This window comes from Haliotis rufescens, unplaced genomic scaffold, assembly GCF_023055435.1.
Source record: "Haliotis rufescens isolate VD_foot unplaced genomic scaffold, xgHalRufe1.0.p SCAF_3, whole genome shotgun sequence".
Lineage (NCBI taxonomy): Eukaryota > Metazoa > Mollusca > Gastropoda > Lepetellida > Haliotidae > Haliotis > Haliotis rufescens.
This window is the reverse complement of record NW_025964001.1, coordinates 12397315-12415074: the sequence shown is the minus strand read 5'-3', so window position 1 is coordinate 12415074 and position 17760 is coordinate 12397315. Positions and strand designations below refer to the sequence as shown.

Here is a 17760-nt window from a genome sequence, read left to right as displayed (position 1 = left end):
AGGTGTTTTTTTATTTCAACAACAAAAACATCAACGATGCTTGTTGTGAGGCGACTAACGGGATCGGGTGGTCAGGCTTGCCGACTTGGTTGACGCATGTCATCGATCCCAATCGTGTGGATCGATGCTCATGATATTAATCACTGGATTGTCTGGTCCAGACTCGAATATTTCCAGACCGCCGTCATATAGCTGGAATATTGCTGAGTGCAGCGTTAAACAACAAACCAACCAACGTACATACAGACTACATACTAGAGAATTAACTGTTAACAGATGTTACAGAATAATAACTTTACTGAGAGAATGTTTACGTTTTTACAACTCACGACAGTTGAATTTTTAGTTCAGGTGAGCTAAACTGTTTCACGTGCTTAAACACACATATGTTGTGGTATACTTTGTACACGTTGCACAATCTGATACTTGTAATAATGATAGATTATATACATCGATATTTGGATGTAACCGCAAATGGCGTCATTTTTTGTGGCGCTTTATTTGTTTTGGAGTTCAGAAAGTTACTTGCAGGATGAGTAATAGTTGGAAACTTTTAAAAGTAAGTTTATCTTTGTCTCGCGTGTGAATACTGATATGCGTACTTACGGAATACATAAATGATCATGGAAATATTTTTTTAAACGTTCCTAACTGTGAAAGTTTAAATATTACACTGAACGAATACACAATGCCATTTAGAAAGTGGTCAAACGTAACTAATGTTATATTTGGGATAACACTTTCTTAGTAAAATACAGATTCTAGTACTTTTTTGGGGTTGAGTCCCGTCCGGGATTCGAACCCACGCTTGCCAGAGTGAGGCACCTAATCGCCAGCACACAAAGTCCGCGATCTAACCCACTCAGCCTTATTACATATACTTGCCTTTAATATATATATGAAAAGTCACTTCAACGAAGTTCTTTGATCAAACAATTCAGGATGGGAGTGGGTCGGTATATATCTCTTGTTTTCTGCCTTGGCTCATTCTGTCATCTTTGGTGCAGTATTTCACAAATACTTCCTCCACATCTGGTCGAAGTCAGTTCAGTGTTTGTGCATTAATAAGGTTTCGATAAACAAAAGTGTTGACTAAATGTCACGTTTATTTACTGAAATAAGGAAGGAGTCGGACGCACTACCAGTAAAGGGCATGTGATATAAACGTTTCAACTTCCCTCAGAGAGGTTCATGTTGCTTTCCAAAGAGGTAAATCTTTCATCATGAAGGTTATACAAGACCTGGAGATGTTCTTATTTTTCTGGTTTCTGGTAGGTGTGTGGAGCGACAACCAAGCTGGCCTGTACAACGATGTGATTGGCACTCCGTGCAAAGGTTACATCTATGAACCCTGTTATTTCGATCTCTGCAACTGCAAGGCCGAATGTGCAAAGTGTGAAGGCCATGGAAGAAAGCTGACATATATACCAAACCTGGGTACGTCAATTACATACTTTTTCTTCGAGAGAAACAAACTTGTCAATGTTACAAGAAACACGTTTGCTAATGTCACACAAGTGGAAGGGTTGTTCCTCAGTGACAACAACATTACATCTCTGCCGGATGATGCATTCACAGTAATGCCCAATCTATGGTTTCTTGATCTGAGTTGGAACAAAATAAACCAGACAAGCTTAGGTAAATCCTTTGGAAGCATACGTGGGAAAAAGACACTACGTTTGATCCTGGAAGGAATGGACATACGCGACACTAGACGTTTATTTGAAGAACTGTCGGGAAAGGTAACTCACGCTATTCTACTGGACCAAAACAAGATAGATTTTCTCGATGTATCGAATATACGCCATCTGATGTTTCTGTCTGCTAGACGGAACAAAATTCAACGTATAAAGCTTCCAAATAATACATACACAAAGATGTTTAATTTGGCTTGGAACCGTCTGCACGACTTCCCCAATATGTGCAATGAAGAGATGGTTTCAATGCACAGACTTAACCGAATCGTTCTGGATCACAACTTTATCTCATCTCTTGTGGGAGTTGATTTCAGTTGTTTAACTGGGTTGAATTACATATCAATGTCCGCTAATAACATTGACAAACTCGAAGGCAATACATTTGCAGAGCTACCTAAACTGAGTCATATCTTCTTTCAAAATGTTTTATCCTGTAATCCGTTTACCGATGATATGACAGAAACCTCGTTAGGGCAATCTTCTGTCAGGATCTTTAATTCTGCATTCAACAACTCAGTTTTGAAGAACATAAACCTACGAGGATGCCATCTTGAATTTGTCAAAAACGTTGAAAGTGGTGCATTTGACGGTTGTAGCAATCTGGAGGTTCTAGAGGTTTCAAACAACTTGATGTATGACGTAACTGATGATTATATGGACAGATTGCTAGGCCATCTAACAACTCTCAAAATTCTCAGGATGAATGATTGTGGCCTCTTCACAGTTCCAAAAGTTGTGTCCGAGATGATGAGAAATATCAGTTTTCTTTATCTTTCTGGAAACCGGTTAGCGAATGTCCATAAAAGTGATTTTGAAAACCTCAACTGGTTGAAGCACCTCGATGTGAGTGCCAATAAGTTTTCAATTCCAGATCCTGATGCTTTTCCTGACAAACTGAAAACACAGCTAGAATCGGTTAATTTCGGAAAAAATAATTTTGATTGCTCCTGTGAATTACGGTGGTTTATCAAATGGCTTAAAAGTGCGCCTAAAAAGTTTGTTGGATACCCTAAAGAGTATCTCTGTGCCAGTCCTCCAAGTCTGGTCAGGGTACCTCTAAAAGATGTCATGAAGCTTGATACCTTCTGCCCTCGCCAGTTAACTGACATGGCGATCATACCTAGTGTTACAGGTGCAACAATATTACTAATGATTGTTGTATCCCTGGCCTATAGGTGGCGCTGGCACGTACGTTACTACATCTATATGCTCAGGTACAAGAAACGACTTCAGCCTGCGAGAGAACGCATGGCCTACACCTTTGACGCATTTGTTCTGTATTGCGATGAAGACTCACTCTGGGTCAGAAATAACCTGATGATGAATCTTGAAGAGAGGCATGGTTTGAAGCTATGTCTTCACGAGAGAGATTTCACCCCTGGTCACTACATTGTGGACAATATAATTGATAGTCTACAAGCCAGCAGGAAAGTCGTCATGGTGTTATCAAACAGCTTCAGTCAGAGTCCATGGTGTCAGTTTGAGCTGACTCTGGTTCAGAAACGTTCTCTGGAGCAGGATGAGGGGTACCTCGTGGTGGTGCTGCTGGAGGAGATACACGCCCGGAACATGACGTCATCACTGTATGCACTTCTGCAGACGACAACCTACATCACGTGGCCTGAGCAAGAGGAAGACAGATGCATGTTTTGGGACCGTGTCAAGATTAGTGCAGGACAGTAACATTTTGTTGTAAAAATCTATATTGGCGTCTTTAAGATGTATCTCTTTATAACTAGAAATCGAAAAAGGCAGAAATTGTTACTGAAACTTCAGCATAAATAAACATTCATTCATTTAAAGACAGGTTTCCTTCCATATACCGCTTCCCTATCTTCAGTAACACTTTCCGTCCTGTCAACCTTTAAATGAGTGAGTAGGTGTGGCCCAGTCGTCTAAGGCGCCGCAATTCGCTGTGCAGAGTTGCGTCCCTTGGTCAGGCCAGAAACCTATGATTGTGGGTTCGAATCCCGGGTCGACCCGATTATGTTTCGAGGTTTGTCAGCACCATACCCCTGCTTGTGGGTTTCATCGAAGTGGTAAACGTCAGAGACCTGCATCACTTTGGGCCTCCCTCCCACATTTAGCTTACACGCCGTGATATAACTGGAATACTGTTAAAAGCGGCGTTAAACATAACTCACTCCCTAATCCGTGTCAGGTGACCTTGGCCATATAAGCCTTGGTCCAGAGACGAAAGGTAACTTAGCCTAGCTGGGTTGTATATAACGATTTTCCCGTTTGTATAAAGCAAACTTGTGTATACGGCAAGCTACTGACTTGATGTCACTTTGTACAGAGAGCCTAACACCGACCCCATGTATGCATATAGCACCGTGCAAACAATCCTGTTCAACAGTACAAGTTATGTCATAACTAACGTTTGATAATTACGGTGGACTAATAAGGAAAGAACGTTATAGTCAGTAGTACAAGGTATTCAATATATAAAAGAGGCGAGGCCACCCGGCCATGTCCTTTAGCAGTCTCGTCATACGAAATGTGTGAATAATCACTGAGCATTTAATTCCTATCGGACATTCTGTGTCCTACGGAAGCCTTTTAGGGCCATTTTTATTTCTTGAAATATCAAGATACTAATTTGAAATTTCAAGATACATACTAATTTGAAATTTCAAGATAATGATCGGAAATTTTAAGATTATAAGTTGAATTTTGAAGATTATAACTTGAAATTTCAACAACAAAAACAAATGGCCCTAAAAGGATTCCGGAGTGTCCAACACAAAGAGTGACTTTTCATAGGTAATGAGTAATTGAATTAGCTAAAGGTGATCTTTAGAAATAAATCTGCATTTGATGATTAATGAATTTAGTGACATATCAGCTTGATAGTTTATTAGCCTTGTTACTCGTTATAAGCAATGTGACTGCTACGTACTGGCGGGCGGGAGACAACAAACCTTTATTGATCAGGCTGACGAGCTTGTGGTTGTGAGAAATGTCACATTGTGTTAAGGTTAGGAGCATTTGTTATGTTCTTGCTGTTAACGATATTTCGTTCGTATTTGATTCTTTGTACATTATATTTGGAGAAGTGGGACTGAAAACGTTGCCACATACAAGCTTATCGAATTTTCTGCACTACTTGCCATTGCACCACAGGCAATTGTAATACGGGGTTACGTGTTGACCAAGTGACTCAGGCCTTCAAAAACTTCCTAAACTGTATATAGCAGAGCAAAATGTTAATACGTGTACTCAGTTGATAAGAAATGCCACTGTCGACGGTGGTTAAACAAAGCTAACATTGCAAATGTTACAGAAATGGAAGCCACTTTGTATAATGTTTTATATACTTCAGTGTGAAAAACTGAGTTTTCCAAAGTTGAGAAAAGTGATATTTTTGTTACTGGACCAGCCTGTATTCGTTCGCTTCCAACAGTGGTCTCCTTGTTTTCAAGAATATTTTTTGTTAAAGCTGATTTTGTATATAAACATATCTAAATGTATGATGAAGAATTTTCGTGACCCTAAATATTTTTTGATACTTTAGTTTATTTGGCTTAAGGTTTTGCAAACACGAAACTACTTTTTATGTCGCAAATACAAGGGGTGGTAAACGGTCCCTGTGTGTTAGGTAGGGAGAATTTACGTTTCAAGGTTTTACATTTGTAATGAAATAATTAATTTTCTGGTAGACAACTACACAAAAAATATATATGAATATATAATATATAGGATATTACATGTGTCTACGCCACTCTTGAAAATAGCACCTCCCCCCCCCCCCTCGTCATTCGATGAAAGAAACCTGATATTTCACTCGACACATGAAATATCCTCTATCAAAATCATGTTCCTTCCGGTCACAAGAGAACAGTGTATTGTTTCCGTCATCCGGACAGCATTGTTGGCGTCATTCAAATCTTGTTGTGACATCATCTTCTGCGGTAAGAAATAGAACATTGTTTGAGTGTTCATGCCATACTATGTTTACGACACTCGTCTCGTGAACATGGTATGACATGAAGACTCATACAATATCCTCTGTATATCAACAGTTATATATAGTGAAAGTCTATTGCGATGTAGCTTCTTCTTTTTTAAAACAATATTTGTCCAAAGATGTAAATGTATCATCCATTGTGTATATATTGTACCAGGCCTTGTAAATACAGTGCATCTTAACCAATCGTGGTTCACCGAACATAGCAGCCTGCTATCATCTGATGAATGGAGTGCTTACAGAAAATTAAGACCATCTGAACCACTGATACAGAGAACCATTTTAGTTACACCCTGTAAGATTTACTGATTTCTGGTTTATACTTGTACTATGGATGGAATGTAAGATTAGTACATAGCATTGTAAAAGACAAAATAAACATTAAATCAATGTTTGAATGTTTTTCACTGCTGCCCTCAGCAATAGTCAGGTATATGACGACGGCCTGTAAATTATCGATTATGGACTAGTATACAAGTGGTTGATATTATGAGCAACATCCCACACAGACAGGATACGATGACATGCAATCAACAAAGTCACCGAGTGTGACACATGATCCGATTTTAGTCGTCCTACATGCATATAGATTCCTAGTGCTTATTCAAACCAACAATTCCCACAGGTTAATTAATCAACCCAAACAGCAGAAGATTTTAACAGTATGGTGTGGTATGCAATCACCTAGGGCATTTACCCATGCCTCCTTCGTCCACCATCAAATGACAACGACTTCTTCGCAGATACTACAGAAACACAAATGACACTCAAACATTGTATGTTCCATAAAAAAACCCAAAAGTTTTATATTTATTATGACCATACTTGAAATAGCATTCATGATTTTTCTAAAGCCATTTATTTTCAGGTTCAAGACAATCCATTATTTATATATATTATATATATCATAGCATATATGACCCACAACGATTATATAGTGGGGTTAATAACAGATAATCTTATTGTAAGCATATCTTATTGAAAGATTGGGCTTAAAGCGTGGCCTTGGTCACTGGGAGTTTCAAGTCTTCATCAAGGCGAACCAGTTAATGTCTGTGAAAGGATGGCAACTAGGTGCAGGTAAGCTACAAGGTGACTCATATCGTTTCTTATGCAAGAGAGGGTGAGCTGTTACTCATACTTGTACAGGAAAGCATAAGGAAGTTCAAATTGAATACTTAACTGATTTTACACACCCCATTTCATGATTGACATTTTGATTTCTACAAAATATAAAAAGTGCCACTTCATTGTGAAGAAGTACATAATGAACATCCTCCAAACATTTGAAATGAAAATGTCCAGAAGAAGAGTAGACTTAAAGGCTGTATTATTGTGCTGTGGTGGTGGACACTTTGAACTTTGGAAAACACAATGTTCATCTCCTAAGTAGTCAGGTGATAGGGCCAGCTGTTTGGACACGTGCAGTAGTTCAGTGCTAACATATCCATGGATGGAGTGAGTGGGTATGGTTTTACGCTGCTTTTAGCAATATTCCAGCAATATCCTGGTTGGGGACACAATTAATGGGCTTCAAACATTGTACCCATGTCGGGATCGAACCCAGGTCTCCGGGTGACGAATGAACGCTTTAATCACTAGGATACCCGACCGCTCCTAGACCAAGACTCATGGTATAAGCTCACTTTCACAATGTCAATGTTAGCTAAATTTATTTTGATTTTAACATATCACTGAGCAAGCACTTGGTTAATGTTATTTTTATGCCAGGCAGCAATGTTAGAGCTATACCAGTGTCATGTACAAAATGTAGACCGCCTTCATGGCCTGGTGGTAGAGCTTCCGCCCGGGGATCGATCCCAGCTGCCTCATTCCAAAATTATCCTGTCTGGCACTCAGCATTAAGGGGCAAAAACAAGGTCTGGTCGGCCTGAGTCAGTACACTTTGTCTGGCTGGGGTATTCATATAAAACTGCAAGTACAAGCGCGCACGCACGCACGCACGCACGCACGCACACACACACACACGTAACCGTATAAGTGCAATAATCTTGGACACCACGTTAAACCCCATTTCACCTCACCTGTAAAATGTACCTTGGCCTACCAAGGGGTTGATTGTATGAGCAAGAAGCCCTGCTTTCGGGTCATGACACACAATCAGCCAGGCCACACACAGTCACCAGCACATCCTAATCTAGTAGACCCAATAGGTACCTGTCACCAATCACCAGGTCACTTCCTAAAGAGAAGTTTCGGTTCCTGTCCATAACACAAACAATCTATATAGATGTCTTCTATTAGAATTATCAGTATCTTAAACAAGAGATTATGGGATAGATCCACATTCTTTCATAAACATTAAAACAGATTTTGACTTATTATGTGATTCACCATAAATGAATGGCAAATCGTAGCATCTGTGAGCATGGGTGTCTTAGCTATCAAAGATCCTAGGTTTGCCAGCACCATACTCTTGCTCAAAGGTTTCACCAAAGAGTTTCATGTCTAAGACCTGCATCACTTTGCCCTCTCCTCCTACACAATCTTATTAAAATCAGACCTTAGAGCTCTCTACCACTGTGTGTAGCACTAGCGAACACCAAGATCTCATTTTTATGAGATTGCCTTGCACATTATTTAAAGTGGACATGCCATAATATGACCAAAATACTATTCAAACAGCCTAAACAAAACATGCTCACTCTTTTCAGTAAAGGAGCTTAACACTGCTTTGTGCAGAACTCCAGTCATATCTTGGCATGTCAGATTAATGTGGGAGGAAAGACTGAAGTGATACATGTCTCAGAGGTTTATCAATTTTTGAAACCTACGAGCATGGGTATTGTGCTGACAAACCTAGAAACATAATTGGGGTGACTAAGGATTCGAACCCACAATCAGAGGTTTCTGGCATGTCCAAGGGACGCAACTCTGAACAGCAAATTGTGCAGTAAAGAAACACAAGTAAAGCAGTGAAATAATACATATTTATTCTGAGAACAATACATGATATATGGTAGTTAAACTTCACAACAGAGTTCCATTGTTCCTTTCTGTGAACAGTCAATGAGTTGCCTCTTGCTGTTTGATGCAACAAAACTACTATCCTATGAACAAGGACGAAGGACTCCCAAATCAACACAGGCACACATGATCATGATGACATCTGGCTCGACTTCACCCTCATATTGAACGTATTTTCTTCTTCTCCTTATAAAGAACAAGTTTTCGAACTGAAATGAAAAGAAATGTAACTCTGAAGCAACTTACCACATTACTTAATGATGTTAACAAATCAAGAAAATATTTTGTACAATTTATTCAACTTATGTATGTTGTAAGAAATAACTTCTCTTTCTTCATAATCATGCATTCATCATTTTGTACATGTACATTACTTCAGGATTCAATTATCGTATTGTGGCACAAAGTACTGCAATGAACCATGACCGTGAAACTCAATCCCCCTGTATCCACACCTTTCAGTTCTTTTTGGCGACAGCAATTACACAGGAAAAGGCTTCATAGTGTGGGCTATGCTTACCATGTGGGTCAAAGCCAATTTGTTCTAGTTTCTCAGCCAACTTTGGACGTGTACGTATAAGCTTGTGGCCTGTGCCTGCCATACTCTCCAGGAGCACCATGATTATCCTGCAATACAGGTACATACTGTGAGATCAAAGCTTTACAGAAACAACTATTTACATGAAGCGATATTTGAATAAACAACTATTTACCTACAATAATATTTGCACACCCACTAGATTCTTAAAAACATGTAATTATGTCACATATAACATATTTTGGAATATTCTAATAAAGGACATATTAAGGACATGGGAAACAGTCTGTACAGTCCAAGACACGGGTGTTGTGTTTGCACAATTGTCCATTGGACAATAGAGAGAGAGGAAGTACACAGTGAGGCCGGCCAACGGGACATTACTAAACAAACTGTTATTACCGGAAAAGGCTAGTGTGCATATCTCCCAGCTGAGGCCAGCTCATCATACTAGTTGTACAACCAGTTACAATCAGTGCAATAAGGTGTGCCAAAACCTCTGGTTCTACTTGCATTTGAGACCTAAACTGAAAAAGGGGCTTTCAGAGCATAGAGCACAGTCCCTCTAAACTTACGTGCTGTTGTACCAAAGTGATTTTACATGGGCTTCAGACTAAAGTTGCAGACTGTGAATATATTAGCATGTACATGGTCATAAAACAGACTTACTTTGATCCTTTCCCCATTTTAGGTGATGTCAGTGACACATATTTACTACCTTGTATCTGAAAAAGAGACGGAGTACACAACGTTTAAATCAGTTGGCCTAAACCATTACTTTTAGTTTTCAGATAGTGACAGTAGATCTACCTGTACTGACATTAGTATGAATTTACTATTAAATTTACAATCAATATTAGTTATATATATTTTTCATAAAATGGATATGTACGGATAAAGTGCTTGTGCTTTACGTCCAACGTGTATATTAAATGAAAGCTCCACAACACATGCTACACGCACCTGCTAACGTTAGCCAACAACGATGACGACGACCTTCACCTTCACAAATTCTTATTCACCTCGAGCCTTTTATATTATCAAAACCTTTGCATGAATGTTAGATCCAATTGTACCCGTACGCCATGCAGTAACACGTATAAATAGAAATATGAAAATTAATTCGTTAGTATTCTGAATTTGATATACTGCGGGACTACTACGGAAGTTACCGGAGTAACACGGAAATAACCGATTGCCACGTTAGCAAACGTGCAACGCAAACAGGTGCTTGAATTACAGTCTGTTATAAGGTTGTTAAGAGCCAAACGGGACAGTTTGCTTCACCATGGACCTCACTAACATATTTATTGTCTTATGTACGTTATGTTTAGTCACAATAGATGCCATAAGATTCCATTTATCACCCAATCAAAAGAAGTGCCTTCGAGAGGAAATTCATAAAGATGTTCTGGTTACCGGTGACTACGAAGTGTCGGACGCGCCAGGACAGAAAGCAAACCTTATGGTAAGTATTGCACTTTACTGCGGTAACTTTTACATAATAACGGAAATAACAAGTACGATTTTATCTGTGCATTCCGTATGATGCAGTGAACGGGAAAATGCTACAAATCTGCTGAACAAGTGCACATCTGTCACATGGCAGAATTACTTTCCAACTAGCAGCAACAAACATAGCGATCTATCGTTTAGTTACATATGACGTGTACAAACGATTTCAGTTTTTTCTTCGGTTCTTTGACATATACTGTATACTGAATGTTCACCGTTTATCATGTTAGTGATCACTGGAATTGGCTGGGCCGTATTCATTTGAATTCAACAGATTTCACATTTGACACATATTTGTCAAATATTTGTCAAATAATTTCAACAGTGAATAATTAAGTGCGAGTGAATCTTTGATTGAAAGTAGTGTACTAAGTTTTACATTCCTGTACGAGTACTTTATCATATATTTCAATTAAGGTTTGTATGTTCTTTTACATGATTACAGATTGGTATTAAACATGGTATTAAACAAATAATGTGACACCTCTTTGCTATCATGCTTATGGTAGATTGTATGGCAATAATATTCATAGGGTGTTCTATTTCCTGCAATTTCAGCTTAACTTATAAATTGTAACGTGACATATTAAAATCAGAACATAAAAGTAGATATCTGAAAATAATGTTGATTTTACATTTTCACTCATAATTCTTTGCTTTAAAATCATGTCTACATTAACAATAACATAATGAAAGTGAAAAGCATGTGAACTTGATCCAAATGGTAACAGGTGGTATAGATTGTGTGATAGTACGGTTTCCTTCCCAATTAGATAATATTAATAATGGATGTTGGTAAGACCGCTGCCATGGTCTAGTGGTAGAGCGCCTGCCTGATGAGTGGAAGGAGTGATCCTTTGCTGCGTCCTCACAAAAGACGTTAAAAGATGGTACTTGTTGTTACGCAGCCTGGCAATTGCCATGGGCCTCAAACAGGGACTGGTCAGCTTGTAGTCAGTATACTGATGACTTTGTCTGAGTGGTGTATTCATGTTAAACTGCGGCATGGTATCTCAGTGGGTTAGCACTATAATATCAGCATTAGTATGGACTAGTACAAGCAGCCACATACACACGTGCATGCACATTGCTATATAAGTGCAATAATCTGGGACGCGACGTTTAACCCCATTTCACCTTACCTTCAATGCCAGTTTTTACATTGCTTAGATTCCTATGCAATGAATCCTCCTTTGATCAGGCCCCGTTAACCCAGTCACCCTGTCTTCCGGGCGATTACTGGTTGAATTTGTTTGTTGTTACAAAGCCGCACTCAGGGATTTAGGGTTAAACTATAGGGTTTGTCACAATTTTTGGTAATTGTTAATTATTAATCTGTGCAGATTTTGGGTAATTATATCGCGTTAACTAGGTGTGTTTCTCGACTGAAATAATGTCCAAATGATTGTTTTCTTGTATCGATGTAAGCATGGTAAGAAATATGTAAGACTCGGAGTGTATCAAAGTAAGTCTTTTATCATAATCTTAAATCATGTCAATGGATTGTAATTTACAAAAAAAACAAAATGCGCCAATGTTCATATGTTAATGTTTGAGTTATGAAAATACCATGGAGTACCAATATGTTGTTTTTCTTCCAGGTGACAGATTCAAAGAGCCATATTTTGTACTCCAAAGAAGATGCTAAGAAGGGCAGATTTGCATTTACAACAGAAGAGTATGATATGTTTGAAGTGTGCTTTGATACAAAAATGGTTGGAGGTAAGTGTTGTTGTTTGAATTACACATAAGCCATGATTTGCGCATTAAACTAAATGAATCAGGTTGAGAGGAGTATTCCACTTCAACATCAATTATTGATTGGTTTTAGATTCCAAGGAATCCATCATGAATTCTGTAATCGGTTATTTCCCAATTACTTTTGTTCATTATCGTAGTTAATATAATATTCATTGTAATTTTTAGTGGAACAGGTGTGAAAAGAAATGACAGATGTTTCAACATGTTCAAGGCCTTCCTCATGTTCCTAGTCTTGTCTGTTTGTGTTACAAAGTATAGTAAACAGTCATTTACAAGTTTTGCTACCTTATGCTTATTAAATGTTGTTTACCATGTTTACATGAAAGATACAAAGACTTATTTTTTTCATTTCTCATTCCTAATTAATCACTATTCAGTTAACTTCATTTTTGTCAACTTTCTAATAAACTATATTACACATTGTGAAATCTTTGTTGTTCAGGCGGCCAAGGAGGAGACAGAGAAATCTCTCTAGACATGAAGCATGGTGTGGAAGCAAAGAGTTATGAAGAGGTGAGTTTTCATGAGGCGCCAACTGCCACAGAGTAACACTAGTATTATTGCTGTTAAACCTCTATCACATGTCTATAACATTTTTAGGAAAATATACTAGTTTCATGAAACTATTTTGTCTTTGTAGTGTGGGAAAAGATACTAGTTTCATGAAAACTCATGAAAGCTAGGCTGAGAGGTTTTGACTCGAACCAAAGGTCTTTTTTTTTCAATGACTTTTCTTTTGAGAACCATCACGTGAACCTGGTGAATAAATTAGAAATATAATTGCAAAAATACATATGTTTGATTTACATGATACCTTGTTACAGTATCTGGGAGTGGAGGAAAACAAGAAACATTTTGTCGCGAGTTTTAGGTTAATGTAACGTTGCTTGTTGCTCTGGTCAGTACTATTTTTTTAGACCCTTGAAGGTCCGGGGTAGAATAGGTCTTCAGCAACCCATGCTTGCCGTAAAAGGCGACTCGGCTTGTCGCAAAAGGCGACTAACGGGATCGGGTGGTCAGGCTTGCTGACTCGGTTGAAGCTTGTCATCGTATCCCAATGCGTCAATCACTGGATTGTCGGGTCCAGACTCGATTATTTACAGACCGCCGGCATATAGCTGGAATATTGCTGAGTGCCGCGTTAAACAACAAACAAACAAACATAAGCGATCTTCTCTGTGAGTATTGCTCCATCTTCTGGTTTCAATGGAAAGTTTATGGTATGATGTTCCAGGTGGTCAGGCTCGCTGACTTGGTTGATACATGTCATCGATCCCAATTGCGTGGATCGATGCTCATGATATAAACCACTGGATTGTCTGGTCCAGACTCGATTATTTACAGACTGCCATCATATAGCTGGAATATTGCTGAGTGCGGCGTAAAACAACAAACCAACCAACTATTTTTTTATAAGAAAGTTGTCTTGTTTCTTTTAGATGTAACATGACCATGATGACTGATAATGCTGATAGTTACTTTTACAGAAAGTAACATGATTAATGAATTGTTTGCTGAATCTCATACTGCTGTTTGAATCCCCATCATCTATTGTGTTCAGCTTGCCAAAGCCGAGAAATTGAAGCCCCTTGAGGTTGAGCTGCGTCGATTGGAAGATTTGTCCAAATCAATTGTTGATGACTTCGCCTACATGAGGGCAAGGGAGGAGGAAATGAGGGACACTAATGGTAGGACATGTTGTCATTCAAGCAGCATTATATCCTAGTACTGTTAAAGAAGAAAATTATAATGAAGATGCCAGAGAAGTTTTCGCTGGTCGTTTGTATCTTTGATAGGTTCCAGATAATGTTGTACCCATTCCTCATTGTAAAGGTCTACATTGGGATCAGATTAGTGTGAAGCATGGATAGTGCTTTATTCTACCATCCTTTGGTTGACCATAGTTGTGAACCTGGTACAACTGTTTCATGATTTGTCATGATAGCTGTAATGTACCAGCAAATGCAAAAAATGTTCAAACTTTAAAGATACGCCAATTTTGCCCAAGTTATTTTTTCTCCAATTTGCCTGCCAAGGGCACTCGGTTTGGAATCCCATAGGTGGCCCAGTCGTCTCTGGCACGGCAAATTGATGTTCATTGTGGCGTTCCTAAGGCACACACCCGTGAAACCCTGGGTTAGAATAGGTCTTCAGCAACCCTTGGTTACCGTAAAAGGCGACTATGCTTGTCGTAAGAGGCGACTGACTGGACCGCTGACTTGGGTGATGCATGTCATCGCATCCCAATTGCGTAGACGATGCTCATGATTTCAATCAGAGGATAGTCTTGATTATTTACAGACCGCTATCCAAAAGCCGGAATATTGTCGAGTGCATTGTTAAACAACAACCTGAATGATTGAGTGCCTTTACAGTGAATTTTGCTTGAGACAAAATTCATGTCATTAGGACGTTTATTAGCAAGTATTGATAGACATTCTACCAAACCATTTCCAAGATTAAGAATATCTTTAGGACATTTAGACATATGTAGAAGGTTGTGTTGTCAAGTTAGATTTTGCAAATGATTTCTAATTATATCTCTTTCCAGAATCAACCCACTCGCGTGTGATGTACTTCAGCATTTTCTCCATGTGCTGCCTCCTGGGTCTGGCGACATGGCAGGTGCTCTACCTCCGCAGATACTTCAAGGCAAAGAAGCTTATTGAATAAACTCACTTCCTTATAACCATCAGAGGCCAGCTCTTGTCCAACACTCTGCCACCTAATTTTAACTGAATACTTTTTCAGTGCAAGAATTGTGAAAAGCAAAACTAGTACCAAAAACCAGAAGCAGTTACATGGATCAATATCAGACTGAAAATCTTTTCCTGTAGCTTGATGATTCCTCAATTTTGTGTGAATATTTGACATGCATGGACATTTTTGACAGGGTACGTTATTATGAAGTGTCAGTATTAAATGACAATGAGTTGATATTAGCCCAACTATTTTAATCCATTTTCAAGCTTTAATATCTATTTTGGGTATGTTTGTTGAACATATTGGTAAGTTCAGTGGCAGAGTGGTTGGAGTTACCTGCCTTGTCTGTTTTCATTTGGACACTGACATCCACATTTCGATTTGGAGTAGAAACAAGTTTAAATTGTGATAACTAGGACATAAAACAATTGAAGTAAATACAACCAGTCAGGTAGATAATTCCTTTGTCAGAACAATTGATTTTTGAACTAGATGAGATGTCTGTCCATCTGAATTATTTTTGTACAAGGATGTCCAAATAGAAGCCAAGTCATGTTGGGACTGGATAAAGTTATGTAACAGTCTTAAGAAGGATGTTCAACGTATTGTCATGTCATTCCTTCATTGCCATTGCTCATTGTATAAAACGTCACTTCAGGAGTCTAGTGGAATACAGGTTTCTAGGTATGATCATGGAGTTGCATGGAGATTGTACATATTGTGTATTCTGAATTTGTGTTTAAGTTCATGTGTGGTATACTTGTTTCATAAAGATGGGCAAACACTGCCAGAAGACATCAGCGCACTTAACACCTAACAGAGTTCTCATAACTCTCCATATATGACTAAAGGGCTTGTTTCACTAGAAAGGGGACTGCTATGTTCACTCGTATGTTAAAATGAGGTCTGAAGGAACAAGTAGATAGCTAGTCGACAACACCAATACATAAGATCGGAAGTAAAATATTTCAAGATTACTATTTTTTGCTTGAAATATCCACAGGACAACTTTTTAAAGGCATACAAATAACAAAATGTATCCCAATGACAATTTCACGGAGTATGAAATGTAGAATAAGTACAGAAACATTCTTCATAGAGTGTGTACTTTTTTGGTACAATTGCAACAGAAATTTTCCCCAGTGCATTCAGAAATGTACACATTTTATTGCCAACGTGTCCTGTCGTTGACTATTTCAATCAAATTTCGTTGCCGGTAGTTGTTGCAGCCAAAGTCAGAATGTAGTTAGGTCACTAGTCATGAATTCCAGTATCCATGTTTTGTTGACATGTTTTCTTAGTTATAACCAACTACCTGGTACTATGCACTCAAGAGATACAGCTATTGTTGATTTCCTTAAGTTTTATTTGTATGTATGATCTTTTCTCTGTCAAATTAAAGGTTTTATTGGTGATTTCTTTATGACCATCACGATCAGAATGAATGTAAGAAAGTAACATCTAGATCAACATTCAACATGTTCATTGATCTATTTTTGCACCCCTCATTGTTCATATTGATATTAATAACAATGTTACAAGTAGGCTAAGCTGAAGTGTGATTTTTGTTACTTTCGTTTGACTGGTAACATGAACTTAAACATCTCTGACTTGGCCTATTACTAACATGAGTTACTAACCAGATTATGTTGAGTGGATGTATTGCACCAGTGCTAGCAGTAATAATACAAGAAGCTGTATGAAAACTGCACCTAGCATTAGAAGTGCTCAGCGACATGTACATATTTGTTTCTTTTAGCCTTTTCTGTATCTTGAACGTTGTATTTTAGTTTAATGCTGGTAAAAATATGTCCATGAATTATAAATAATAAGATGAGTTGTTAGCAGTTAGCTCTGCTTTGAGTTTGTAGATGACGGCATTGTGATGTTTCTTTCAGTGTAAGTATACTCTATGCATATGGTGTGTTTGGTGAGGCTAGGCTTTAGTTAATATTTAAGTTAAGCACTGTATTATAAGAGCAATAAATGTAGTAAAGAAAATATTTGTTTTTTTCTGTCAGTAACAAAGTTTAATCGTGTCATGGCTTGAGGATGGTTTTATGCCACTTTTTTGTACACTTCAAGTAGTTTCTGGGAGGATGGGCTTCACACTATGGTAAACATCTTTGCTGGGATATTATAACCCTGGGGCTATGCCCATCTTCAGATATCGAGTTGAAAATGTTGGACAAGACTGAGTGAGTTGAGTTTTACACCACTTTTAGCATAATTCCAGCAATATGCTTTAACCACTAGGCTACCCCATCACCCTAAGGAAGACAACAACAACTTACAACATCTGTACATACAAACACCCCAAAACACAAGGGTCATGTGTGGTGTCACCCTGGGCAATTGACTTTGTTCAAATGTGCCTCTGTTCACCAAGCAGGGAATGGATACCCGATATGTGAGGTGGATGTAAAAATCCTCAAGTGTTGGAAGGCAGCTTGTATTGTATGCTCCCCAGGCAGTTGAGAATGAAAACTGAAATGCAACTGGATCCACTGGTCAGGGAACAAATAAAACCCAATTGGACTGTCATTTCTAGGTTCTAATAGTGTTAGGGGGGTCACGGGTGGCCCAGT

General features: G+C 38.5%; 2 protein-coding genes and 1 long non-coding RNA gene across 3 annotated transcripts; 2 read left to right on the top strand and 1 right to left on the bottom strand.

Annotated features, from left to right (window-relative positions):
• Window positions 1-858: 858 nt before the first annotated feature.
• LOC124134791 (toll-like receptor 2 type-2) lies at window positions 859-5318 on the top strand. The gene has a single exon (XM_046499830.2). It carries the CDS (start codon window positions 1224-1226, stop codon window positions 3378-3380), a length of 2157 nt encoding a protein of 718 aa, XP_046355786.2. The 5' UTR covers window positions 859-1223; the 3' UTR covers window positions 3381-5318.
• A 3286-nt stretch (window positions 5319-8604) lies between these two features.
• Window positions 8605-10275, bottom strand: LOC124134899. The gene is made up of 4 exons (XR_006861169.2): window positions 10157-10275; window positions 9863-9918; window positions 9176-9282; window positions 8605-8864 (listed from the first exon to the last, which is right to left on the bottom strand). It is a non-coding gene; the product is annotated as an uncharacterized LOC124134899 (long non-coding RNA).
• Window positions 10276-10367: 92 nt separating this feature from the next.
• LOC124134790 (transmembrane emp24 domain-containing protein 10-like) lies at window positions 10368-17173 on the top strand. The gene is made up of 5 exons (XM_046499829.2): window positions 10368-10661; window positions 12310-12430; window positions 12912-12982; window positions 14031-14157; window positions 15021-17173. The coding sequence occupies exons 1-5, from the start codon at window positions 10482-10484 to the stop codon at window positions 15140-15142; spliced, it is 621 nt and encodes a 206-aa protein (XP_046355785.1). The 5' UTR covers window positions 10368-10481; the 3' UTR covers window positions 15143-17173.
• The last annotated feature ends 587 nt before the right edge of the window (window positions 17174-17760 follow it).

What these genes read in the sequence shown, in the direction of transcription:
- LOC124134791 (XM_046499830.2), top strand. Translation starts at nt 1,224, where the DNA reads ATGAAGGTTATACAAGACCTGGAGATGTTCTTATTTTTCTGGTTTCTG.
- LOC124134790 (XM_046499829.2), top strand. Translation starts at nt 10,482, where the DNA reads ATGGACCTCACTAACATATTTATTGTCTTATGTACGTTATGTTTAGTC. An exon ending in GACAGAAAGCAAACCTTATG is followed by an intron (nt 10,662 to 12,309) that starts GTAAGTATTGCA and finishes TTTTTCTTCCAG; the next exon opens with GTGACAGATTCAAAGAGCCA. An exon ending in AAGCAAAGAGTTATGAAGAG is followed by an intron (nt 12,983 to 14,030) that starts GTGAGTTTTCAT and finishes TATTGTGTTCAG; the next exon opens with CTTGCCAAAGCCGAGAAATT.